Here is a 27,102-nt window from a genome sequence, read left to right as displayed (position 1 = left end):
TTCTAGAAGCTGTCAGCCCACTCCAGGCCTCCGAGACTGCCCAGAGTGGAGGAGGAATGACTGCCCCACAGTGTGACAGTGGCGAAGCTCTCTCAGCCCCTCTGTTCCTGTGTGTCTCTAGCTGGCAACGTCTGAGCTTCCCTTTTCCCTCACGCCCATTCTGACTCTTAAGGAGAGCCACAGTCTCTATCACACTCACACATGCTGGGCTCATGGTGAACTACCAAGGACCAAGCTCTACCGACAGCAGCACAGCTTGGAAGATGGGAATACAACCTTTGAGAATCACAAAAGCTGGGAAAAATGTAGCTGGCCTTCCTTGAGGAAGCTGGTTTTCCAAATCTCTCCTCAGGCTTTATTAGATCTTTTGAAGCAAGGAGACAGATAAGTGCGTATTTCGTCTAGTACATGGGGTCATCCTGGACTTGAATCCCAATCCAGCAGAGTCTGGACCCCATGGCCTTTCGCCCTCTGTTCATGCCCTGCCTCGGCAGAAGGCCAGGGATCGTGGCCCTCCATTGACGTCGTGGTGCCCATCTTCGAGTATCTGTTCCTCAGCAATATAGCCACCACCTTCTACCCAGAATGCCTTTTCCTCCTCCCAGAGGGCATTCTCTTCCTCCCAAAGGGACTTCTTATCCTCCCACAGGGCCTTCTCCTCTTCAAGAAGAGCTCGCTCCTCTATCCACAGTGCCTTTTCTTCCTCCCACAGGGCCTTGTCCTCCTGAAGAAGGTTCTGATCTCTTTCCCATAAGGCATTGTCCTCTTTCCAGAAGGCCTTATCCTCTTTCCAGAAGATACGATACTTTTTCCAAAAGGTTTTCTCTTCTTCTCGGAAAGATTTTTCCATTTCCCAGAAAGCTTTTTCCTCTTTCCAGAAAGTTTTCTCCTCTTCCCAGAATGGTCTTTCCTCTTCCCAAAAGCCCAAGATCTGGCCCCGGAAAACACGGATCTTGCCTCGGAAATTCCACATCTCTTCCCTGAAGTCTTCTATTTTCTCACGGAAGATTTTCATCTCTTCGCGAAAAGCCTTTTCCTCCTGCAACTTGTGAATTAGTTTCTTCTGGCGAATATTGGGTGAGGGGGCCACCAGTGACCGGAAACAAGCAAGCCCCATCCATCTATTCACCTTAAAGGGAAATATATTCTTAGGCAGCCAGAATGGTGGATTGGCCATGATGGATCACAGGGCTGTTGGTCAAGTCCAGGTTAGCTGGTCAAACCCTGCAAGGGCACCAAAAAAAAAATATTCGTGAGTATCATTTGCCAGAGGACAAACCCTTGGCTCTGTACCATTTGATTTGGGAAAAAGCAACCATTTCTTTCTTTGTCCCCTTGGTGATGTTTGTGAGAGACAAGCTTTGGTCATGGCTTTGAGCTGAAGAGGTGGTCAATACATTCAAGTTCAAGGCGGCTAAAACCATAGACTCTTAGCCAACAAGGACAGTGGTTCTCAAAAAGAATGGAAGGAAGGAAGGAAGGAAGGAAGGAAGGAATAGAAGGAAGGAAGAAGGAAGGAAGGAAGGAAGGAAGGAAGGAAGGAAGGAAGAGGGAGGAAGAGAGGGAGGGAGGGAAGGAAGGGAGGAGAGAGGGAGGGAGAATGAGAAATCTCCAAATTACCGTATATCTGAGATGTCAGTTATCAGAACTGTCTACAAAATTCCAATAACTACAAAGGTAGGTCAAAGGATGACCGGAAGGTCAGGGCATGGGAAAGTGGTTTACACGCTGGGGAGACAAGGAGTGAGTACACATGGTAAGGGCATTGATGTCTATTTTGAGCTTTCCGGAAGCAGCTGCCAGGATCTGACCTCATTCTGTGGGCCTCGCCAAGCACCCCACTGTGGAGCAACACAAGCCCCTTCAGGAGACTTCTGGGCTTTCTCCTTTGTCTATTTTCTGACCTTGGGGCAGAAAGTGCGGCAGAAGAAAAGACATGCACATGTGTGTGTGTGTGTGTGTGCATGTGTGTGTGTGTGTGTGTGTGTGTGGTGAAGAGATGGTGACTACACTGTGGGCAGCTGGTGGCCTCACCATCCACCTGGTCATGCAAACAGAACCCGGAGCTCCTCCTCGACACCCTCCTCTCCCTCACCAGACTGTATCCAGTCATCGAGTGCCCCCAGTCAAGAGCCGTAACATTTCTTGAAACCCCGCCCCTGCTCCACCTCCTTGGCCATGGCCCGTTCAGGCCAGGATGCCTGTAGCAGCCTGACTGATCTCTCTGGTATTGATCTTACCCTCCCATCTGCCCCTACACTGTCACCCCAGGTGTGTTTCTAAACACTATCCCATCACACCATACCTGCTCACAAACCTTCGAAGACCCCACAGCCCAAATCCAAACGCCTTGGTAGGCCATCTGCAACTAACTCCTGCTTGTCTCTCTCTTTTCCTCCCAGTCTTCACTCAACTCCAGATCTAAGATTCAGTAATAATGAGCTATATTCAGTTCTCTGGACATGACCTGCGGTTTCCTGCCTCTACACCAGGGCACGTTCTATATCCTCTGTCGAGACTACCTTTCTCCCCGGTTGTGGGCTTAAGTTCCTGCTCATCTTTCCTCTCTGAAAGCTACTTGGGTGCTCCAGACAAAGTCCATCACCACTACCACCTCCTACATGCTACCTGTCTGCACACTCCTTGTCATGCTTGGTCGAAGTTAGATGTGGACAAGCCTTGCTGCCATTCCTGTAACCTGGCATCTTATATAAAGCTGTGCATATAGAAAGTAATTGAACTGAACTGAATTTCATTGAATTTTGGAACTTGGATTTTCTGTTGTATTATGTTTATTTGTCTTAGTCTTACTATTTGAGTAACTGTTAGTATCTTAAGGTGGGAGGAAGTGCCTCATTCTTCAAGTCCCCACATTTCTTTCCGCTGTGAGAACACACAGCAGACCCTCAACAAGCAGACCCTTAAATAATTCTATGAGCAAAGCCTCAGGGTCAACTAGAGTTGCAGGATAGCTATTGATAACAATCAGCTTTCTAATGATAATATCGGTAATAACAATTACTACTTGCTCATTTATTCAGCCCTTTCATGTTGAGCACTTTACCTACCATGCCTGTTCAATGCTTTCAACCACACTGTGAGACAGAATACTACCTTGATTAACCACATTTTATAGCTGAGAAAACCGAGACTTAATAAGTTCAAAACCTGGGTCAAGACTGCTGAAAAGTCATGTTTAGAAGTGTGTTATGTGGGCAAGCAATAGTGCTTGTAAACACCATCAGGCTCATACTTTCATTATAACGGTGTGTGTGTATCAAGCACTGGGCCTATTGGTAACAATGATATTTAGTAACTTTGTCACTAATTTTAAATGAACTCTCTCATACAACTCTACTGCTGAAGGAAAATATATAGACACCCACATTAACAGCAAATTTAAAAACTTTGAAAGTTATTACTAAAGAAAATAACTATATATTTTCAACAAACAAAAGATTTTTAAAAGTCCCTGTTCATGTGTGAGATCTGTCTGTCCCCAGTTTGGAAAGGAAGCATTTGTGCAGGCTTTTGACTTCTTTCTGAAGCGTTTCCTAGACATATTCCAACACTGAAAATAACCACCTTCACAAATCACACTTAGGCTTTATTTCTTACTCTGTGAGCAATGTTTGCACTATCTAGAGAACTCACTGAAGCAGTTTAATAAATTCCTTTTGCCATAGACACTGATTATCGCCCAATTCTACATTTACACTGTCCAGTTTATCCCAAGCAGTTATTTTCAGGCTCTCTTTATGGCCTCACACCTTCTGCAGGTCTGTCACTGTTATTGTGGTTAGCAGGCTTTCCTTTTTGGACCACTCTCCACCAAGACCAGAGTGCCTGCATTCATGATGACCGGGAGAGAACCTCAGAGCTGAGTGGAGAAGTCAGTTGGGAGCAGCTGGCTCAGTCCACAGAGTTACTTGGGAATAGAAAAAACTACAAGTTGTAGGTCAATAAGCACCACAGGATCACCATAAACGATTTTCCCCCTAAATCTAATGCCCCACTTGGGCAGCTGCAGGAGAAATCTGTTTATGGCACTTGTTGAACAAATGTATTATAGAAATAAATGTATTACAAGTCAAATATTCAGGGATTTCTTCTTGTTCTCAGAGGATCTGGGTTCCTACTTGTGGAGAAAACAGAGGCCCATGGGCTCAAACTTTTACAGCTTCCAGTTCACCCTCATGGCATGCATGTCCATTTATCTGGGCTCCTAGACCAGGCCAGGCCCTCTTCCCATCTCCTCACAACTGTTTCATCAGCAATCCCTCACTCATGGGCCTTCTACCTCTCTCTCTCTGCTCATTGTGGCCTCTCAGCACACAAACACACTCAAGTTTCTATATTTTTAAAAACAACCAACCAACCAATCAACTAGAAACAGAATCCTCTAATTCCCTCTACCTAGTTGTAGCCTTCTCCTTGAATAGTCTTCTCAAAGAGCAACTAACAATCACTATCACCATTTCTGCCCTATAGCAATCTGTCTTTTGCCTCCTATTCCACTAAAACTGTACCTGTTAAGATCACCAGTGACCTGCTAGTTTGGTTTTTTATCCTCACTGACCTCTAGGCAGCATTTGACATAAATCCTTTTTAAAACTCCTACCCCCTTGACTTCTACGACACCAGCTCGTCCTGTTCTCCTCCCGCTTCCCTGACTGTTCTTTCCCAGGCTCTTTGTGGAATCCTTTTCCCATATGGATGTACTTTATCCATATGAGGCAGTACTTACCACATAGGGATCCTGTGAAGAAAAAATTGGGTATGTTGAGTGCCTAGCACAGTGCCTGGCACATAGCAAGTGTTCAATCAACAGGAAATAAGAATTATTATAATTACTATTTTGTGTCATTTGAAATCTTCGTAAGGTGGCATGCCGAGACAATCGTGATCTGCCCCTACACACCAGTTTAGACTTATATTTCAGCCCCTCCCCTGATGCCTATACTTTGGCCATATGGCATTCCTCAAGCATGAAAGTCTTCCTTAGTTCTATTCTGTGCTGTTCTCACTGGATAGCTTTGCCTACACTCACTTCACTTCACCTAGCTGACCGAGACTCGCATGAGGAGTAACTCCCTCTAGGCAGCCTCTCCTGATACTCCTCCAAGTTCAGACTGAGCATATGTTCCTCTGTCCCTAAAGGGACATTTGGTCTCTTGTCACTATATCCAGCATCTAGCACAATGTCTGTGCATTATAGGTGTTTAATAAATGTCAGCTGAACAAATGACAGTCTCCTGGGTTAGAATGTCAGAAAAGAATTTATCTCTAAGTTTTCCTCATTACCAATTAAATTATCTTTGATAAGAGATAAAGATACGTACAATATCAAATATATAGTTGTGTACTTAGATATAAAGTACAATATAAAATAATAAATGTGTATCTATCTAGGTCTAAAATCATGAATCAAAGAAACATGCCTAATCTCCAATATTATATACTTCAAGACTAGGAACTTATTTTTAAGGGAAATGTTATATGTAACTCTATGCTTAGAACCAATACTATTCAATCTAAATCCATCAGTTACTTACTGCTTAGCTGTTTGCCAACTGGGCAAGTCCTGTAGCCCACAGAGGGCAGGCAGTCATTATTGTGTCAGATCCCTAGTGATGTTGTTTTCACAGACTCCCCTCACACTGTTCGCAATAGTCCCTCTGTCCCTTCCCAGTCCTGACTCACAAGGCGGTGGGGACCAAGATGAGGCCCCAAATAAGAGACATTAAGGAGTGGAGAGAGAATCTGAAAGGCTTGAAAGATTTCTTCATCATCCATCTTGACTTCATCTATGGGGTGACACTGCTGATGATGGACAAATGATTGTTACATCACATTCTACCTAGATTGTGTCCAAAAGTAGGCTTCTGGGCAATCATGTTTCAGTGTGGGGTTTGTATGTGGTGAATCATTTCTCTTGCTGCTTTCAAGATTCTCGCTTTGTCTTTTGAGTTTGACTGTGTCTAGATGTAGATCTCTTTGAGTTCATACAGCTTAGAACTTGTTGAGCTTCTTGGATATGCAGATTTGATGCAGTTGTCCTTGCATCAAATTTGAGAAGTTTTGGTTGTTATTTCATGTATTCTTTTTCTCCCTCCTCTCTTTGTAAGTCTCCTATTATGTTAGTAGCATGATGACTTACCACAGGTCTCTGAGCCTTTTTCATTTTTCTTCATTCTTTTTTTTTCCTGTTGTTTAGACTGGGTAATCTCAATTGACCTGTCTTCAAGTTCATTGGTTCTTCCTTCTGCCAGTTCAAATCTTCTGTCGAGCCCCTCTATTTTTTATTTTCAACTCCAGAATTTCTATTTGGTTCTTTTCTATATTTACAAATTTCTATCTCTTTATTCATATTCTCTATTTGATGAGACACAGTGCTCATGCTCTCTTTTAATTCTTTAATTCTTTAGTATGGTTTCTTTTAGTTCTTTGACCATATTTATAATAGCTGATTTAAAATCTTGGTCTAGGAAGTCCAACATCTGAAAAGGTCAACTTTTCCAGGGACAGTTTTTAACCAAAATAATTTGGAATAATAGTTTCCACTGACTGCTCCCCCCGCCCATACATATGAATCATTATTTCCCATTTCTTTGTGTGTCCCGTAAGTGCTTGTTAAAATTGGACACTTAAAACAATATAATTTTAAATAACATAATCTTAAATAATATAATTATATTACAAACTATAATATAGCAGTCCTAGAAATAAGATTCCCCTCCTTAGGTTTATGGTTTGTTTTTTGTTGCTGCTATTATTGCCTCTATTTTTTGTTTAGTGACTTACCTGGACTCATTCTGAAAAGTCTGTTATTTTTTGTCATGTGTGGCCACTGTAGTCTGCTTGATTAGCTTAGTAGTCAACTAAAGATTGAACTAAGAGATTTCCTTGAACTGATAAGTCTCCCTTCCTTTGAGGGGTTATGTGATGTGTGAGTATGTGAGTGTGAATGTGTGTGTGTGTGTGTGTGTGGGTGTGGGTGTGGCATGACTTCAAAGCTCATGTAGGCAGTTTACAATTCTGACTTAGCTTTCACTTCTTGCTTGTGCAGGGCCTCAAGCTCAGCCTGAGGTGAAAACTTATGCCCTTCTCAGGCCTTTCTTGGGCATGTACACAGCCACATGAATGTGACCTTCTAGATTCTCAGAAATATGTTAGACTTTTTCAAAGACTTTGTCTTATTCTTCAGTTTTTCCTTCTAAGTTATTGGTCAGACTCTTATTAGCTCTAGCTGGCAATACTGTCTCAGGAAACTGTAATATTAAACAATTACCGCTATTTTTTAAAACAAATTCCCAGAGGATAAGGCTATTTGTATAAGGTAAACGTTGAACTAGGTCAGATGAAGGCAAGTCCTATAGATGGAGCTTTTCAGTGAACTGCCAGACAAATTAAATAGAAATAATTCTTTGGAAATGAGGATTTGGGGGACTCTGAATCCATCCTGCCCCCTTACTTAGCCATTCTACAAGTCCTAAACATTGTTTTTTCGCCTTTCTTCTTTTCTAATGTATGTACTTGAGGATATTAATTTCCCTATAAAACACTTACTTTCAACTCGCATGTTTGAATATGCCACATATTAAATCATCATTCAATTAAACTATTTTCTGATGTTCATTATAAGTTTTTCTTTGACCCGCTGTCTATTTATAAGTATATTGCTTGATTTCCAAATATGTGGGGATTTTCCAATTACATTTTTGTTACTGATTTCTAGCTCAATTCCACTATAGTCTACATCTGCACCAAGTATATAGTTTGTGTACTTCATATCATTTCAATCATTTTAATTTCTCAAGCCTTGATTTATGTCCCTATGTATATTCAATTTTTGTAAATGTTTCATGTTTGCTCAAAAATAATTGGCATTCTTCAGTTGTTTGATGCAGAATTCATTCCATATAAGCATTAGGTTAAGTTTTTAACTTTGTTGTTCAAATCTTCTATGTCTTTATTGATTTTTATAACTGTTTTATCAGCTACTGAGAGAAGATACATTTGCAGATCTGTTTCTTCTTCCAATTCCATCAGCTTTTGCTTTATATACTTTGAGGCACCTAATAACTTTTATGTGTTATTAGGTGCATTATTTTTACAATTGTTATATATATATTTAGCATATTGACAGATATATCTTTATGAAATACCACTTTTTTCTTTATTAATGCTTCTTTCCTTAAGTTCAACTTTGATATTAGTATTGGCATTTCAGCTTTTGTTAGCTTGTGCCTAGTATATCTTTTCCATCCTTTCACTTTAACTTTTCAGTGTCCTTATATTTAAAGTGTGTTTCTTATGAGTAGCATTAGTTGAATTTTTTTCCACTCTGACACAATTTGTTATTTAACTATAATATTATTTTACATTTACATGTAATATAATTACTAATATATATTTCGTTTGGGATCTATTATCTTACTATTTTTTCTAGACCCACTTATTCAGTGTTACTTTTCTCTTTCAGATTAATAATTTTATTATTTAATTTTCCTCTATTACTTCATTGGTTACATATTCTTATAGTAATTATTCTAAAGATTAAGATAAGCAGCCTTCAATTATTAAAATCTAATATATATGTTTAACCTTTACTATGTCCCTGATAATACTGTAAGTGTAGAAGATTCTAACTCCATTTACATTCCTCTTTTTTTTCATTTTGTTGTCATGAATTTCAATTCTACATGTATTTAAGACTCAAGAAGGCTTTACTATTACTGTTAGGTACAGTCAACATTAATTTATAATTACACATATTTTTGCCCCTTCTTGTGCTCTTCTTTTCTTCCTGCATCTCTATTCTCTTTGAGATCATTTTCCTCTACCCCCCAAATTACCTTTAGGTCTCCTTTAGTATGGGTCTTGTAATGAGCTCTGTCAGTCTTTAATTGTTGAAAATACTTCTGTTTTGTCTTTATTTTTGAAACCACCTAACAGATTTCATTGATAGAATGGTTCTCTTACCATGTTTCCACTGTACAAAAGTTTCTTTCCTTTCATTTCCTGTTCTTCACAGCATTAAATATTGTATGATAATAGGATTTCAAAACATGTATAAGAAATGAATTTTAATCCCTGTAAACATACTGATCACAAAATCAACATTTGTCTCTGATGAATTTATATTATCATAACATTGGTTCTAAAATTTTAATATAAAAGAAGAAAATGTACTCTGGGAATACACAACACAGAAATTCTAACAACAGTATTTTCTTATTCAGATATAGAATACTTTATGATCTTATCTGCCTTAATTTTCAAAGCATATCTCTCCTGGTTAGACAATTCTAGGTCAGTTGTTATTTTCTTTTAGTTCTTCTGGCTTCCATTGTTTTTGTTGAGAAGTTATCATCAATGTAATTGCTGCTTTTTAAAAAAGTAGTAAGCCTTTTTCCCTTTAGCAGCTGTGAAGACTTTGCTTTTGTCTTTAACAATTTTATTTTGTGTAGTTAACTATGATTTATTTTGTATTTATTATGCTTAGGATTTAAAGTACTTCTTGTATCTGTGGCTTAATAATTTTCCTCCTTTTAAAGACATTCTTGGTCATATCTTTTCAAGTATTTATTCTCAATTTCTTCTATCTTCCATCTCCAATAATATATATGTTAAACATTTTCACCAGGTTCCTTATATTTCTTATGTCTTTTTTATATTCTCCATTCTTTTGTCTCTGTGCTTTACTCTTTGTGTTTTCTACTGTCCTGTCTTCCAGTTCACTATTGTTTCTTCAACGGTGTCTAATCTGCTGTTTAACTTGTCCACTCAATCTTTAATTTTATTTATTGAATTTTTTTTCAGGTCTACAATATTCATTTGAGTATTTTATATAATTTTCAAAAGTTTTGTGCCAAATTTATCTATCTTGATTTTTAATTCCATTTTATTAAGAATAGTTATTTTAAAATCTATGTCTTATTATTCAAAATTTGGATCTTTTGTGGATCTTTCTATTGTCTATCTTTCCTCAGTTTTCTGTCAAAGCTTTTTTTAAAAATATGGCTGGTTATTTTTATTGATCACCAAAATCTTGAGGCTTTACATACTTTTGTCTTCTTTTAGAAGTATATATTTTTGTTTCAGGTAGATAGAAAAACTAATGACTTTAATCCAACCAGGAAACGGGATTATTCTAAACTGGGCTTCATTCCTGTAAGATATGCTTCTTTAGTTAATCCTTCCTCAAAAAAAAAAAAAAAAAAAAAAAAAAAAAAAAAGGCCTGTGCTGTTTTCCAGAACCTTTCCTTCATGATAGGTACTTAGCTACACTTATATCCCCATAGGCACCTTTATATTGCTGAAACTTCTGTTCAAATTTTTCAGCTTCTCATTCACACTTTCACTTTTGGAATCAGCTTCGAATGCCACTCACTTCTGCTGACTTTACTCCTTATTCAGATCTTGGCCTCAAACACTCTCCCTAAGTATCTCTGAGATGTCCAGCATTTCTGGATGCTTCTGGCAGGGTACATTATCCAAAATAACCTAGTCAGCCACTGCCCAGTGCAAAACTCATATGAAGACTTATAACCAAAGCAATGATATAACGGAACTTAAGAATGTTGATCTGGCCAAGAAGCCCAAAGTTGAGTAAAATAAATTAATTATATAATTAAAATAGCTAGCATTTATTGATCATTAACTATGTGCCCAGTTACTGTTCTAAGTGTTTTTACACATATTTCCTCACAACAAATTAACAAATTAGATATTATTGCTACCTCCATTTTACAAATGAGAAGATAAATGCATAGAGAAGTTAAGAAACTTGCCTAAATCAAAACAGCATGGTATTGGCAGAAAAACAGACACATGGACCAGTGGAACTGTATCAAGAGTCCAGAAGTAAACTTGTATTTATATGGGCAAATAATTTTCGAAAAAAAGTCAAAAACATATGTTGGAGAAAGGAAAGTCTCTTCAATAAATGGTGCTGAGAAAACTGGAAAACCACTTGCAAAGAAATGAAACTAGACAGTTGTCTATCATTACACACCAAAATTACCTCAAAATGGATTAAGGAACTGAATATAAGACAAACAATAAAATGCATAGAAGAAAACATGGGAACTAAACTCAAAGACTTTGGACTTAAAGAAGATTTTATGAATTTGACCTCAAAGGCAAGGGAAGTAAAAGCAAAAATAAATGAATGGGACTACATCAAACTAAAAAGCTTCTGCTCAGTAAAAGAAACTGTCAACAACATAGAGAGACAACCATCCAAATGGGAAAATATATTTGCAAGCAACGCCTTTGGTAAGTTTTTTGTATATCCAAAATATACAAAGAATTCATACAACTCAATAACAACAACAACAATGACGACAACAACAGCAACAAATGATCTGGTCAAAAAATGGGCAGAAGACCTGAACAGACACTTCTCCCTAGAGGACATACAAATGGCCAAGAAATATATGAAAAGATGCTCAATATCGCTAGTTATTAGGGAAATGCAAATCAAAACCACAATGAGGTACCATCTCACACCTGTTAGAATAGCTATAATCAACAGGACAAGTAATAATAAATGTTGGAGAGAATGCAGAGAAAAAGGAACCTTCATACACTGCTGGTGGGACTGCAAATTGGTACGGCCACTATGGAAAACAGTATGGAGGTTCCTCAAAAAACTAAGAACTGATCTACCATATGATTCAGCAATCCCTCTACTGGGTATTTACCCCCAAAGACTTGAAAATCCATATCCAAAAAGATATTTGCACACCAATGTTCATAGCAGCATTTTTCACAGTGGCTAGGACATAGAAGTAACTGAAGTGTCCTATGAGAGATGATTGGCTAAAGAAGCTGTAGTACATATATGCAATGGAATATTACTCAGCCATAAGAAGGGATGAAATACTGCCATTTGCGACAACATGGATGGACCTCGAGATAATTATGCTAAGTGAAATAAGCCAGACAGAAAAATTTGAAAATCACATGATATCACTTATATGAGGAATATAAACCTGAAAGCAACAAATGAACAGGACAAACAAATAGAGACTCATGGACATGGACAATAGACTAGTGGTTACCAGAGGGTAGGAAGGTCGGGGGGAGGTAGACGGGGTAAAGGGGGTCAAATATATGGTGATAGAAAGAAATCTAACTATGGGAGGTGAACACACAGTGTAAACATACATATGCCTTACTGTTAAAATTACAGTTTAAACTTATCGATTTCATTAACCAATGTCTCCATTAAAAAAAAAAGAATGAATAGAAAACAACAAAAAATAAATAAATGAATGAATGAATGAATGAATAAATAAATAAAAGCTCAAAAACGGCAAGAAAGGAAGGAAGGAAGGAAGGAAGGAAGGAAGGAAGGAAGGAAGGAAAGGAAGGAAGGAAGGAAGGAAGGAAGGAAGAGACTTGCCTAAAGCCATACAGGAGTAGAACCCATATTTGAACCCAGGCAGTTTAGCTCAGATCACATACCTGTCTGTTGCAGAATGATCCTGTAATAATGGAGGCAGTGGAACATCTGAACCATGACTAGTATTGGAGCTGGGAGCAGAGAAGAATAGATAGGTACAAAAAATATTTCAAAGAAAGACTTAATAGGTGATCGTATGGTTGCATGAGATGAAAATGGGGGAAGTAAGGTGCCTGGCCTCGGTGTCTAGAAAGTAATCATGCATTGAGTTGAGATGGAGTTGGTTTAGATGAGTCGGTGGAGTATTCTTACATAAAACCTTGGGACCTTCAGTATTTGGGATTCATACAATGTTTTTTATTCCCAATAAACCTTCGAGCCTCTGGGGGAAATAGCAAATGAGATTATTATTACTGAATGTGAATGGAGCATTGAAAATAAATTGATCCTCAACATCGATGAGCTCACAGAATTGAAAAGAATAAACTTATCTCAGGCTCCCTACCTTTGTATCAAATCAATAGCTCTTGTTCACTCAAGACAGAAAATTTAACTTAAATTTTACTCGATACTATTATTTAAAAAAATAATGGTATCATTCTTGCTAATTTTTTTTTGAAGAATAAAAATTATATGATTACCTCAATTGATGCAGAAAGAGCACTAGACAAAATTCAACATCCATTTTTTATAAAAATTCTCAACAAAGTGGGTATGGTAAGAACATACCTCAACATAATAAAGGCCACACATATGTTCACATAGACACATAAAACATAATTTCTCCCATCCGCCCTTCCTACTCACAATGACTCCAGTTCAACTTGCTCAGGGGTAGGTATGGCAAAATGATACAAAGAAGATTCAGGTCGGCTCATATGCCATCCTTTTCTCCAGCAGGTCCCCCACCCCGACCCCACTGTGTGATGTGAAGTGGTCACCTTGGGTTCAGGCCTGGCAGGGCAAGAACTAAAGTGATATAAGAAAGACATCTGAGACACAAGATTTAAGGAGACACCACCCTCAGGACCGCGCAAGTGCAGGGTCAGCCTTAAAAAGGAATACTTCCTTACATTCTGTACAATAGGTACCTCTCGGCTCTACCTAAGTATACCAGCTTTTTCCATTAAAACAACATAAAACCTAGAATGTCAGGGTTGGAGGATGCTTTCAATGTCACATTACTCCACTGTCTCTCAAAGTGTGGTCCACGGAGACTTAGCAGGATCTAAAATGCAGATCCCTGGGCCCAAGTCCAGACCTACAGATTTGGAATCTTTGGGAAGTGAAGCTGGCATCTGCATTTTGATAAAGGGCTTCGGGCACTTCGTATAACCTAACTTCTGCTACTTGATGCTTAATCTGTCACAGGCAACACAGCCTCTCCACCTAGCCTGTTTCTGACCAAAGACAGTGATTATGGTGAGTTTATTATACTGAGCACCATTTCTGTCTCTCTGTAACTCTGTCTCGGATCTAGTGTCTGAGATGACACTAATCTCTTTCCACATGACAATTCTCAAGCACTTAAAGCTCTTTTCATGTCCTAAGCCCACTTGGAGGACCTTCACCCTCTTTACTAAACAGTCCCTGTGCAGCGGACTCTTCCTCAGTGCCCCTAGCACGTAGAGAGAGAAAGCAGTGAGATGAGGCTCGCCAGACAAGCCTGCACTACAGACTAAAGCTAGGGCACTGAAACGACAGATTTCCAGCACTAATTTCTAACTCCATTGAATTATAACTTCAGCACGAAATTATAACAGCTTTCCGGGGACTGCTCTGCTGCCCCCTTCCGGCCCTGGGAAGTAATCCAGGGTGTTAAAGCTGACCGTAGGAGTGGGAAAGGCAGATAGACAACCGCCCCATCCAAGGGAAAAGCCAGGAGTTGCTGTCACGCTGCAGGAGAGAAATCCGAAGCGAGAAACGGAGAAAGAAAGGGGACCGCGAGTGAAGAGAAGCCCGGCAGACGCAGACCTGGACCACAGGGATCTCCGCGTGGCTGAGTTCTACCCCGCTTCTGGAGCCTATGAAAGAGATTTCATAGGCTCAAAGGGTGAGTCAGGACAGCCACGAGCAGCCAGTGAGTGGGTATCATCTATTGTATCTCTAAGCAGGTGGCTTTGACTTGGTCATTTTAAAAGTGTGGTAGAGCAAAGGAAGGACATTTTCCATTTCATAAGAACTGAAAAATTTCACATAAGGAAGTGATGGGATCACTCTGATACATAGTAGGTATGCAATAATTTCCGCTGAATTCATGCAGGATGGAATAGTTAGGAGAGGAGAGGAAATAGGGCAAAGCGTACATAAAGAGCCACAGCTAATAAAGGGTTTGTGTCCTAAGCATCTGAAATGTTTGTTGGAAACATTCAACGATTCTGGTTAACGTCTGCCTTTGGAGGAGCAGGTATTGAAATGGTTAATATTTAACATTTAATGTTACACAAAACCAAGCAATAAGTTGGGGTCCCCCTCACATCTAATTTAGGAGTGAATGGTCTGATTTATCAAGTCTATCACTAAAAACACAATTGCCAAGTCGAAGATGTGCTCTTGCTTCAGGTGGGAGCTTTGGGGTGAAAATAAGTAATGTTAAATACTGACTCAGTGCTAAGTATTAAGAAAAACTTAGACAGCTATAAATACAAGGCTAACCGTTAGATTATGACACAAATCAGAGGTTTAAAATAAAGGAGTATTTTATAAATGAACAGTAAAACTGGGAATATTAGTTATAAAAGAGTTTCTGAAACTCAGAATTATTGACATATTGGGGCAGATAATTCTTTGTTGTGGTGGCTGCTCTGCAGGAAGTTTAGCAGCATTCCTGGTCTCCAACTGCTAGATGCTAGCCACCCCCACCCCAAGTCATGACAATCAAAAATGTCTCCAGACATTGCTAAATGTCCCCTGGAGGCAAAATTGCCTCTGGTTGAGGACCACTGAGATACATCGACTGGATTGGAAATTGAAAGTGTGTAGAATTTCATTTGGCAGTTATTATCAATTAATTTCCTCCTTCTCTTTATTATCACTAAACTTTGAGAGGAGGAATCAATAGGAGCTACTATCACTATTATTGGTGCAGAAGCAAATGTGAGACAAACAATCTTGTCTCTGTCTTCCACAAGGACAACAGATTTCTAACTCACTGTTTATGCCCAGCCCACTACCCCAATCTCTTCTCGTTTCAGATTTCTACCAAATACGAGTACAAAACATTTTCATTTTCTTAGTACTTAAAAAGTTTAGAAATGGACTAAAATTGTCATTACCACCATAATTAGCATGAGTGCACACTACTGAGCATCTCCTATATCTGAGGGACCCGCCAGCTTTTAGAAGGGCTGCCATGTGAAAGGACTAGGGGATTCCATGTAGTTGAGTTTTGTGAGTTTTTCACATTCCCACCATAATAGAGAATAGATCCTTCATAGCATATTTGAATCTATAGATTCACACAGTGAGTTCTGTGAATAAAAAAGCAGACTCACTACTATTTTCTCAAATTGCAGCATTTTTTTGTGGGCTAGGCACTCAAAATATATTTGTTTTTGCTTTGAATTGAAATAGACCTATATCAGAGATTATAAAAAGTAATTCACAAAGTGGGATATATGACCAAAATGTAAGCAATGAAAAATGTGCAATATCACTGGTAATCAAAAAGGTAAAATAAAATAATAATCAAATTCCATTTTTTTCCCACTAAAGTGTTAAAAATGCGTTAGTCTTTCTAACACCTAGTGCTAGCTAGGGTATGGTGAAACAGGCACTTCAGTTATTGCTGGTGGCACTGTAAATGTATACAACCCTTTTGGAAATTAATTTTATCTCAAAAGCAAAACAAATTGCTCACTTTTAAATTTGATTATCTTGCATCTAATTATTTATCCTGATGTATGAAAAAAAAGCTACTTTCATGGAAAGCTATGTCTCTCAGGATTAGCCAAACTAGTGAAAAATTCTAAGTAAATGTCCAACAACAAGATATTGTTAGGTATAGTGCGATATATCCTGCCCTGTGGAATGTGATAGAGCTGTTCAAATGATGGTTATGAAGACCACATAGTTACAGAAAAAATTGTTCTGCGAAAGTTTGAAGTGCTCATTCAATGTGCCAGTGAATACAACCATCTAAACGGTGTGTGTGCATGTACGTACATATACATCTATACATACTTGAAAGGAAAGCTCTGAAATACTAACAGTTGTTGGGCTAAGAGTTCTACAGTTGCTTATAATGACAAATGTTGTTTTTTTTCCCTATGATCTAATTTTTTTCTTTACTTTACTTTCCTAATTTTAAGGAAAACATTCCAAAAGAGAGAAAGAATATTTTCCCATTGCCATCACATCTTATCTCCCCCTCTTGTTTCTCCTCTCAGGTTACATGGTATTGCTTATCTCTGGAATTTGGAGAAACAATTGAACTACTTTTTCTTTCAAATAATACTTCTGTAATTCTATAATGTTTAAAATGATAAAAGTAAAACCTGCTTATGGGTAAGAAAGTAAAGCAGAATGAAGGTATAAAGTAGAAATGAAAATACTTTCCACTCTGCCTCCAACAATTCCTCTCACTCCACCCACGTGGCCCTATTCCCTGTACCTCTCTCATGGGTCAGGGTGATTAACAACAGTTTGCTAAAGGCAACAAATGAACAGGACAAACAAACAGAGACTCATGGACATGGACAATAGACTAATGGTTACCAGAGGGTACGGGGGAGGGGGAAGGTCGACAGGGTAAAGGGGGTCACATATGTGGTGAAAGAAAGAAATCTAACTTTGGGAGGTGAACACACAGTGTAAATATATATATGCCTTACTGTTAAAATGTACAATCGAAATTTATTAGATTTTGTTAAGCAATGTCATCATAACAACAGTTTGGGGGTGTGTGTGTGTGTGTGTTGCTGATCTTTTCCTGTGCATTTAAGTAGACACGTACACATTTTTTTCATGAATGAAGTAGTATTATACATATCACCCTGCCCCCTCCTATTGTGATAGCTTGTGCCAAATTGCCCTCCAAAGAAGTGGCTCCCTTTAATATTTCCAACAACAGTGCATCCTTAGCTCTGGTTCCCTACCCTCCTCCTCCCCACCCTCCAACTAAAATCTTAAACTGCTTAATCTTAAAGTGAAAAATGATACCTCACAGTTGTTTTAATTAACATTTCATTCCTAATCAGTGAAATTGAATGCAATTTACAAAATTTGTAGGCCTGCATTTGGGACCCTGTTTAGGAATTCTGTCTTCTCTTTCTGGCTGGGTACCAAAGCCCAGTTCCAATGTCCCAGGCACCCGTCTCTTAGGGAACATTCTTTAAGGAGTGATACAATTAGGAGCACGTCATTCTGTTTTAGTTCTTGTCCATCTTGTCAGCTTATGGAAATAAAGAGCTTAAAGGAATAAAAATTGCTCCATTAATATAATGGATCCAACACTCGTACCTTTTGTCGGTTTATTCTGTTGGATGCTATCTCATTGGGTCTGGCATTATTACCAATAAGGATATTATTGTTGTTGTTGTTTTTAATTGATGTTTCTACCATTATTTGCAGTTGGTGGCTAAAGAGAACAGTGAATTTGAGATATCCAAATTAAAAAAAAAAATCGCTATTTACATACCACATCCCTGGTACCTAGGGCCTGTATTGTTGAAATTCACAAGTTCTAAAACTCCAAAAAGCTGTCCAAGAGGGGAGGATGCAGGGCATGTGGAACCGAGACAGGAAGAAAGGCGTGTAGGAACTGGTGATATGTCCTGTGATGTCGCCAGGGACAGAGTGAGCTTGGTTTCTCTCCACAAAGCCCTTGGACACCCCAGAAGATGCAGGTGGTGAGACTCTCCCAGAGCAAGCGCACTGTCAGTAGACTCCCTCTTCTTAGCGCAGAAGGGTGAGGAGCCGGCAGGGCCACAACCTCCTGCTGCCCTTTTAGATAACTGGGCTTGTCCTCTGGCACAGGATGATTGTTTTTGGAGACAGGGTTTCGTGACAGAGCATGTGTGGCACCCCAGGCTTGAAGAGTGGTGTTATAATGGAAAGCAGCTACATGTGTGCAGAATAGAGAAGGGCTCCAGCTCTGTCAACACACATGAGTCCAATGTGGGCTTTGCCAATTGCCAGCTCTGCTTTAGAGCGAATCTTAATCTGAGTCTCTGAGGCTCCATCTGTAAAACAGTTAATATTACTTCCCAGACAGGATTGTTGTGGGGATTAAATATGAGAAGATGTATATAAACAGCTAACGCAACACCTGGCACATTGTAATTGCACAATAAATGATGGCTATTATTATCTTGTCCTTCAGGCCCTGTGTTTTCCCAGCTGGGCATTAGTGGACAAGCACCTTAATCTCTTGGAGCTTGGTTCTCTCATCTGTGAAATGAGGGGTGTTTCCCTCATTTGATAATGGCTAGCAAGCACATACCTACAGGCATACCAGCATTGACGCCGGAACTCAGAATCCCAGGCTGACTGAGGCCACCCTGCAGGTACAAATGACACACAGAGAAGTAGTCAGTTGGTGCTGACTAAATCCTTTCACAGCTTTTGTAGTAAATTATGTTTGATTTCCAGAACTTTGTCAATGAGCAAGAACAATGCCAGGAGGTCTGGAGAAAGCATGTCATCAGTACATTTCTAACATTGCCAGCAGTGGTGAGTCACAGCTCTGAGAAATGCCCTAGTTTTGTAGTATTTGGGGCTCTAGGATCCCACGATTTGTTAAGACCCAATGAGAACCATGCGAATAATCTATGCTTGGCTCAGAGTGACCCCAGATTAGAGCTGGGGAGATAATGCTTTGCCCTCGGTTGATTCCATCTACTTCTACTCCTTACTTATTAATCCTTAGCTTTCCATAGTATGCAGTACGTGCTTTCAATATAATGTGTGTTCAAAAAATGCTTAAGTGAATAAAGTCACCAGTGTACAACCAATGTATAATGGCAGTGGAGCTGGGAGATGGGGCGAGGAGATGAGAAACCACTGGACTTGGGTTTGGAGTAGCTTTCCCTTACCCCGCCCCACCTTATTTCCTTGCCAAACTGGGCTTCCCCCACATCATCACCTGTTGGGGTTCTTTGTGTCCTGAGGGGCTGGATCCAAACTACATCAAGATATTTGGAATGCCCCAGAACAAATCCAAGCCTTGGGGCGCCTGAAGATGAACACATTTCCCTCCTAGTGAGATGTGGGATCTAACTTTTATACTGATAAAGTGCGAATAAAGGGAGCCTTTAAGCTTTGTGAGAAGCATTAAGCAAATGATCTTAGAGCACTAGTATCAAAAACAGCAATCAGTGGGTGGAAGTAGACTAAGGCAGACAGGTTGGGAGAAGAAGCGGACTGTGGATGGGTGCCTGGCTACAACGGTATTGATGTGCTGATGCCCTGTACTATCACCAAATCCCCGCCTCCCATTCCTCCCAGGATGTCTCATTCACTGCATCACCAGCACCTTCAATAGTGCCTGGCACGTAGCAGAAGCACAGTAACTGTCCACTGATGACTAGATGGGTGAATGAATGAACCAACTCCTAGATACAAGCTTCTCCTCTAGATGATGTGCCCGACCCTTATTTCATCTTCCTCAGGCACGGCTTGACATTTAAGTACCCAGAACAGTTCTGGGGGCCACTGCCCCCTTCATCCCTGGGACATACCTACTGTGTGGGGTCAGAGTGTGGCATTGGTGCTGGACCTCTGCCCAGAGGCTCTGATGCTCTGGCAGGAAGGAAACACATGGGCCAATTCACTGCCCCCAGAGAAACTGGTTGTTTTGTATCCTTCTGATGCGAACTCCACCCCGCCCCCCCGCCCCCCATCCTACCCATTTGTGCAACAGAAACTCTGCCAGCAACACCAGGTTGGCAAGAAAGGAGGTATAAGTTTCCGAGTTTCCCAGAAAAGGGAGATGTTTCCTGGCTGCACAACTCCCTTCCACCCCCCCCCAGCCAAGTCATCAACTCCTCAAGTGCCCTTGAGGTGACAGAAAACTGTTGCTTAGCCCTGCCCGACCTGGCCTCCTGATCCCTGAGCTTTTGCCCTCGCTTTGTGAACAACTCCGTCTTCAGCCCCTCCTGTGGCGAGCTTCCCAGGTCCTCTCCCTGATCCCATCCTGTCCACTCTGCACCCTCCGCACGCAGCCGGGGAGGTCTCTCCCAGCAGTGACTCCTCATTCCCGCTGAAGGGAAAATGAGTTTCACATCACTTGAAAGACCCTGTATGAGCTGAGCTCTGTTCACCTCTTGTCATCTATTTTTTTCCCTTCTCATCCTGGAAAACACAGCCAGACAAAAACATTTTAGCTTCCCTAAAAGCAACAGCCTTTCTTTGTCCCCTGGGCCTTCCAAAATACATTTCTTTGCCCAGAGCTCTCCTTCCTCCCACTTGCTCCCTCATGTAAAGATTGGATAAGACAAGACTCATCAGTGGATCTAAATCTAAGAGAAAATTTTGCTGACCAGCAGCATGTTTGCATTATCTTCGAATCTTTCCTCAGATTCCTAATTGGTTCAAGCGGGGAAAATTATGCAGTGGGAGAACTGGGGAAAACTTTGTCTGGGGTTCAGCAGAAACATCAACAAGGGACAGATGACTGTCACCTGGACAGTAATCAGGCCAAGGATGCAGAATCTTAACCTAAACACAAGGTAACATTGGACAAACCCAAAGTTTGAAGTATTCTATTAAAGAGCAGACAACTAAGACTGTTGTCTTAGTCCACTGGCTGCCGTAACAGATTACCATAGATCAGGGGGCTCATAAACAACAAACACTTATTTCTCACAGTTCTGGAGGCTGGAAGACCAAGATCAGGGTGCCAGCCTGGTGGGGTTTGGGTGAGAGCCCGCTTCTGGGTTGCAGACTGCTGACTTCTCATTGTATCTTCACATGGTGGAGAGCAGAGAGGAAGCGAGCTCTCTCGTGTCTCTCATACACACTAATCCCTTTCATGGGGGCTTCACCCTCATGATCTCGTCTAATCTTCTTCCTTTCAAAGGCCCTGCCTCTCAATACCATCCCATTGGGGATAGGGTTTCAACATGAATTTAGGGAGGAGACAAATATTCAGTCCATAACGACTGTATTCTTCAAAAATGTCAACATCATATAAAACAAAGAAAGGCTATGGAAATGTTCTAGATTCAAGGGGGCTAAGGAGATGTGGCAATAAAATGCATTACCTGACCCTAGATTGGACCCAAGGACTTTATTGGGTCAACAAAATTGAGATATGACTGGTAGATTAAAGTATTGTGTCGATGTAAATTTAAGAAGTCGCCAGCAATGCCAGGGTCATACGAGAAATACCACTATCCTTAGGAAATACACACTGAGATTATTTCCAACTAAAAATTTTAAAAATTTAGAACAAGAGGCATGCAGACAAAAACTGACTGGTAGGTATCTAAATGTTTGCTCTATTCTCCCCTACTTTTCTGGATGTTTAAGATTTCTTGATTAACATTCTTTTTAGAATTTAGGCATAAAAAAAACCTCCTTGGTCTTATCCCAAATTTGTTAAAATGCTACATAGATGCATATACACCACAGTGTTTTACTTTTGAATGGCTTAAATTTTCTTCTACAAGGTTTTCTACATTTTCCACATTTTCTGTAAGCTACTACATACTTTTGTAATTAGAAAGAAATGTTATATTTTAAGGATAATCTTCAGATATCCCCTTAGATTGATTTGTGGCTGGTCCCTAGCCACATGTGAACTTATCTAAGTGGGGGCGGGGATGGGTTTGAGACCTCAGAGGAGTGACCTGTCCATTTGTCTGTTCCTTGAAGGAAAAGAGCAGTCTCTGTCATACCCTCAGACTCCACCAAGCCACCTGGAAGACCTTTTCAGAGCTCTCCTGGCCCATTGGCTCAGCCCTGACCATCAGCCTCCCCATCTCACGTTTTTTCCTTCAAGTTCACTCTGACATGGGTTACATTTGCTTCCTTGTGCCCTGAACTTGTGCTGGCCTGAGGATCAATTTAATAACTGGGAAGCAATGAAATCTTGGTAAATATATGTGCAGTGTGTGTAGCTAGCTTCCAGCCCTCACAGGTTAACTCAAATTCATGGAGTGTAGTGACCCCAGGTCATTTGCATCTATCAGGTCATCCAGGTAAGCTCTCTTTAGCTCGACATGGAGACAGCAGCCCAAGAAGGGTCCAGCAAAGCCCTGGCTCAGGAGGAACACTGGGAAAGAGGTCTTCCACTCCATGACTGGACCCAGAGAACTGTGACAATAGGAGTTTGCAGTCCCCCCGGTGGGGTGGAGAAAGGCTTACAAAACTCAACATACTGAATGTAGAACAGCAATTTTATTTTACAGTTCTGACTATGAAAAAATCACATATTATTTTACTTTGTTTTTAATGTATTTTTTAAACTTTAAAACTTCTCCTGTTCTAGATAACATTAATATGACTTCAAGTTCCTCCTAGCAAGAATATCAATCTTGGGCATTGTAGTCACATGAAAAATGTGGGAGTTGGAGGATCACATTTACCTCTTTTGGGGGATTGGGGTGGGAATGCTCCGGCTCTCTGGGCAAGGCCATTATGAGCCTCTATAGACCCTTTCTGCAACTTTAAAAAGGCGCCCTCCTGGCAGGTGTAACCTCAAGGACACAGCTTAGGATGGTGCTTTTCTTGAAAGAGCACTCTTTCTCCCAGGCAAGAGGGATTTCTACCTCTACTCGTCCCTTAGCCCTACCCAGCCCCCTCCTTCCTGCACAAACTGCAGAGCAGTACACTCTGTCCTGTTCAGCTGAAGAGGCCTCCCTCGCCCTCCACTGCTCCTCCCCTTCGGGCACAGTCTTCCATCCCTTGCCCTTGGGACAATCCGTGGAATTGCTCTCAGTGGGGTCCAAGAAGCATGATGTTGCCATCTCTTTTCAGGGATCAGAGAAAGAGATTCTAACACCAGTCAGCCCAATACTTCTTACTAACTCATCCTGTTACACGAACTGCTGAAAGTCTTGAATCTTTGGAAAGTCAAGAACATGGGAAAATCCTGGCCCTCTGGACTCCCAGGTCCCTGTAGCTTCATCTGGCGTGTTAAATGCAGTGAATTCTGAACCGAGCACACATCCTTTCCCAAAAGCTCCTCCTCTTTCCGTCCTTCACTTTTCTATCGATGCCGTCACCATTCTCGTCACCCAAAAACAGCACTCGAGTCATTTTTCACTCCTTTCTTTCCTTCATGACCACATCTAACTGTGCTCAAGGCCCTGCCTGTTCCATATGCTGTGACTGCCCTCAGGGCTAAATTATGGATCAGGCTCTTCACTGGTCTCTCTGCTCAGGCATCACCTATCGGCCGCATCTTTTTTCCAATGATCTGGCTTTGATTCTGTTTCTTACCAGCTCCAAATTCTACCGCTCCTTTTATCTTCCTAATATATTCCAAATGCCCTTTATTTTTAATATCTCCTTTCAGTTATCTCCCATGTATCTACTGTGGATGACCTAGGCTCAGTAAAGGTGATGATTTGCCACTTTCCAAAACCACCCTGAGCTTTTTGTCCTGGAATCTTTTATTTCCCCTAGGATTTTCCCTTTAACAGAAAATCCATCTCCTCGCAGCTCAGCCCATCAAAACTTTACCCATCCGTCAACACCCAGTGTCAACATCACCTACTCCTGGAAGATTTCTTGGATTTTTCCTCCTCTGGGCTTTCTTACCTCTGGTGGTTCCTTCCACACACTGATTGCATTGTCCCTTGGGGCCACATCTCAGCTCTCTTATACGGTTTTGGGGTCTGTGTTAGCAAGGCTCATCATGCACATTTCATATCTCCCTGAACCTTTGTTGAATACAAGAGTGAAGGGGTGAATATCTTAATGAAGTTCATCTCTGTTCAAAACTAAACAAACGCCACCTATGCAAATTGCTATTGACCATTATCGCTGGGGGTTAGTGGGTGGCTGTGGAATAGTTCAGGTGAGAGGACGGTGCTCGGTGCTGCTACAGAGATGGAAAAGAGGGAAGGTGGGGAAAAATGAGCAGAGGCAATCACAGGATGTACCAGGAGAGGGCAGAGTGGCATAAATGACTGAGGTTTTGGTGTGTTTACAAATACAGGGAAGCGGAGAGCACAATTTGGGAAGCAGAATTTTATTTGAGTTTAGCCTCCTGCGCCTTTTGCCAATTGCCTCTTGGGTATTTGGTAACTCAGTGGAGCCCCACAAAAGTGGTGTTGCAAAGAAGAACTACTGGGTCCTAGTCTCAGTTTTCACATTAAACCATTTAACTTTAAGCAAGAGAGCAGGGGACACATTTGCTATTCATAGGAAATGGGTTCTAGAGATCCTGCAGAGCAAAGTAAGCTGAAAGCTGCCCACTTTTCCCACCAAAACTGCCCCCTTTAAAAATGCTTTGACTATTTCTGGCTACCTGTTTTGACTGGCAGCTGCTTGACAGTACATTTTTAACCAGCAATGGTGAGAGCAGTATAGTGCAATCCACCTCGAGAAGAACAAGCGTCCCGAGTGGCTGACCAGACTCTGCCCTAAGGAGGGCCCCCTTCCACAGGCTCTTTCTTTGCTCAGTCTTCATAAAGTCAGGAGCTGGTTCTTCTGTCTCCTTGGCATAGAGGACAATTTGGCTTCAACCTTTTGATCCTAATGCCATCCCACCATTGCTCTAATTCCAAATTATGTTCTCCTTTGAGATGCTTAGTCAATTTAGCTCTTCCACTCAACTCTGTCAAACTGACTTGATGGACAGAAATTCGTTTGATCAGATACCAGAATATGGCACTCTGAGCCACATTGAACTTGGTGCTCAATAAACACAAAGGCACAGCAGTATTGGTGGTGGTCATTGTCATCAAACTACTGTTCTGGTGTGAGCAGGGTCACTAGGAAACCCAGCTTCTGATTTGTAGGGCTTTGATGACCCACAGCTGTGTAACCAGCTCTCCCAGGAACCAAGGGGATGGGGGAGGCGGGAGGGGACGGGGAATAGGGGGTGGAAGCAGGGGTGTTTCTGATCCCTGTGTGGCTTGGGTGGTCCTTATAGGGCTGACTGGTAAAGAAGCCTCAGTGTTAGTAACTACTAATTATTTCTATCCCAGTGAAATTACACAGCCCAGCCTAGCCCAGCTCAGTGCCCTTAGCAAATAAGCTCTCAGGAAGGTCTGGCAGAAGAATCTTCAGCCCTGCTTACAAAGAAGACACGTGTGAACCACCTACTTCACAATCACCTGGGGAGTTGCTTTAAAACAGATTCCCAGACTGTGTATATAGATATTCTGATTTCCAAGATCTAGAGTGGCCACTGAGAATCTGAGAATTATGGCTCCAAGGTTTAGAGAGTGGGAATGAGCATTCTTAGACCTTGACGGAGGTGATGCAGAGAGGCTGATTCTGGGGTTTGGCCTGCGGGTAGTCAGGGAATGAGGTCAGACCCACATGGGGAGTTCTGGTCTAGAACAACCAATCTCAGCTCCTTCTAAGTCAATGGGAACTGGGGGCTCCCTCATTTGTTGTTTTAGCGCTCCATTTGATCCCTAGGTAGGGTCTGAAATTAAAAGGAATCCACGCTCTCCTTGCATCATGAAGGAAGAATAATAATGATAACAATAATCGCTAATACTTATAACTCATGGCGTAGCAGACCTTATGTTTAGTGCCCTACATGGGTTATGACATTTGATCATTTTAGCAAGTCTGTTAAGCAAGCCCTATAATGAAGCTCATGTTTTAGTGAAGACTCTGAGACCTCAGGGGCTAAGAGGCCTGCAGTCCACACTGCCGTTGTAAGGAGTGGGTGGTCTGGCTCCAGGAGGCAAATCGTCATGCTCTCCTCTGGGTAGTTTCTAGGGTTAGTCTGGCCTGAGCCTTCTCCCTCAGCTCAGAGGTAGGAAGCCGGCACGGCAGGGAAGTTCTCTGGGGGCTGGCTGCTCCACATCTCTGTGTCACTTAACACCTGGATTACACGTGTGGCCAGGTGGCACCATCTGTCACAAGCTTGTAGCGCAGCGAAGGGTTTTCCAGAATGCTGATCACTTTATCATCCTGGTAACAAGCTCAAGGCCAGAAAGAGAGATGTGATTCATCAGTCTCTTGCTTTTCTATCACTTACTAGCAAGAAATTTCTTCCCTGACCCCACTTTAAACTGGGGATTAAAACAGATGTGGCTAGATTAACTGAAATTCTCCCTTTAATTGGCCTTATCACCAGCGGTGCTGTGTCACCCATGATCAACAGGGCTGACTACATAACTGGCAGGGCCTTGTTGCAAAAAGAAACAAGGTAGAGAGTACCTTGTTCAAAAAGGGGGGAAGAACTGTTCAAGGTACTGAAATATAAAGCCTTTCGCTTTCTTCTGCAGTCTCCTTTGATGTCACCATATTTTTTATTTGCTAGTTAATGTCATCTTAAGAAAAATGGAAATATTCAAATCGACAATTTTAAATTACCAGCATAAATTTTACCATTTACTTAATATTGTATGATGACAGTTTTGAATGCAACTATAAGAAAATTTAACTCAAATATAGAATCAACAAAATCACACAATTTGTGTTTCATAGCTCTTACATTCAGATGTGTTTTGTTTTTACCAGAATAGTGGAAACAGAGCCACTAACTAATACCATTTTTTTCATTTTACTTCTTGATAATGTGTGCTTTCTACCAACAATCTCTATGATGAGTG

General features: G+C 40.9%; 1 protein-coding gene across 1 annotated transcript; it reads right to left on the bottom strand.

Moving 5' to 3' along the window:
• Positions 1-475: 475 nt before the first annotated feature.
• Positions 476-14,421, bottom strand: CCDC70 (coiled-coil domain containing 70). Its single transcript, XM_039839240.1, has 2 exons — positions 14,390-14,421; positions 476-1,224 (listed from the first exon to the last, which is right to left on the bottom strand). The coding sequence occupies exon 2, from the start codon at positions 1,175-1,177 to the stop codon at positions 476-478; it is 702 nt and encodes a 233-aa protein (XP_039695174.1). The 5' UTR covers positions 1,178-1,224; positions 14,390-14,421.
• Between the last annotated feature and the right edge of the window lie 12,681 nt (positions 14,422-27,102).

This window comes from Pteropus medius, unplaced genomic scaffold (genome assembly GCF_902729225.1).
Source record: "Pteropus medius unplaced genomic scaffold, Ma_sr-lr_union100, whole genome shotgun sequence".
Classification (NCBI taxonomy): Eukaryota; Metazoa; Chordata; class Mammalia; order Chiroptera; family Pteropodidae; genus Pteropus; species Pteropus medius.
Note: the sequence above shows the minus strand (reverse complement) of the source record. Positions and strands in the feature narration are given on the sequence as shown.

Excerpts from the sequence above, each read along its gene's own strand:
- CCDC70 (XM_039839240.1), bottom strand. The coding sequence starts at position 1,177 with ATGGCCAATCCACCATTCTGGCTGCCTAAGAATATATTTCCCTTTAAG.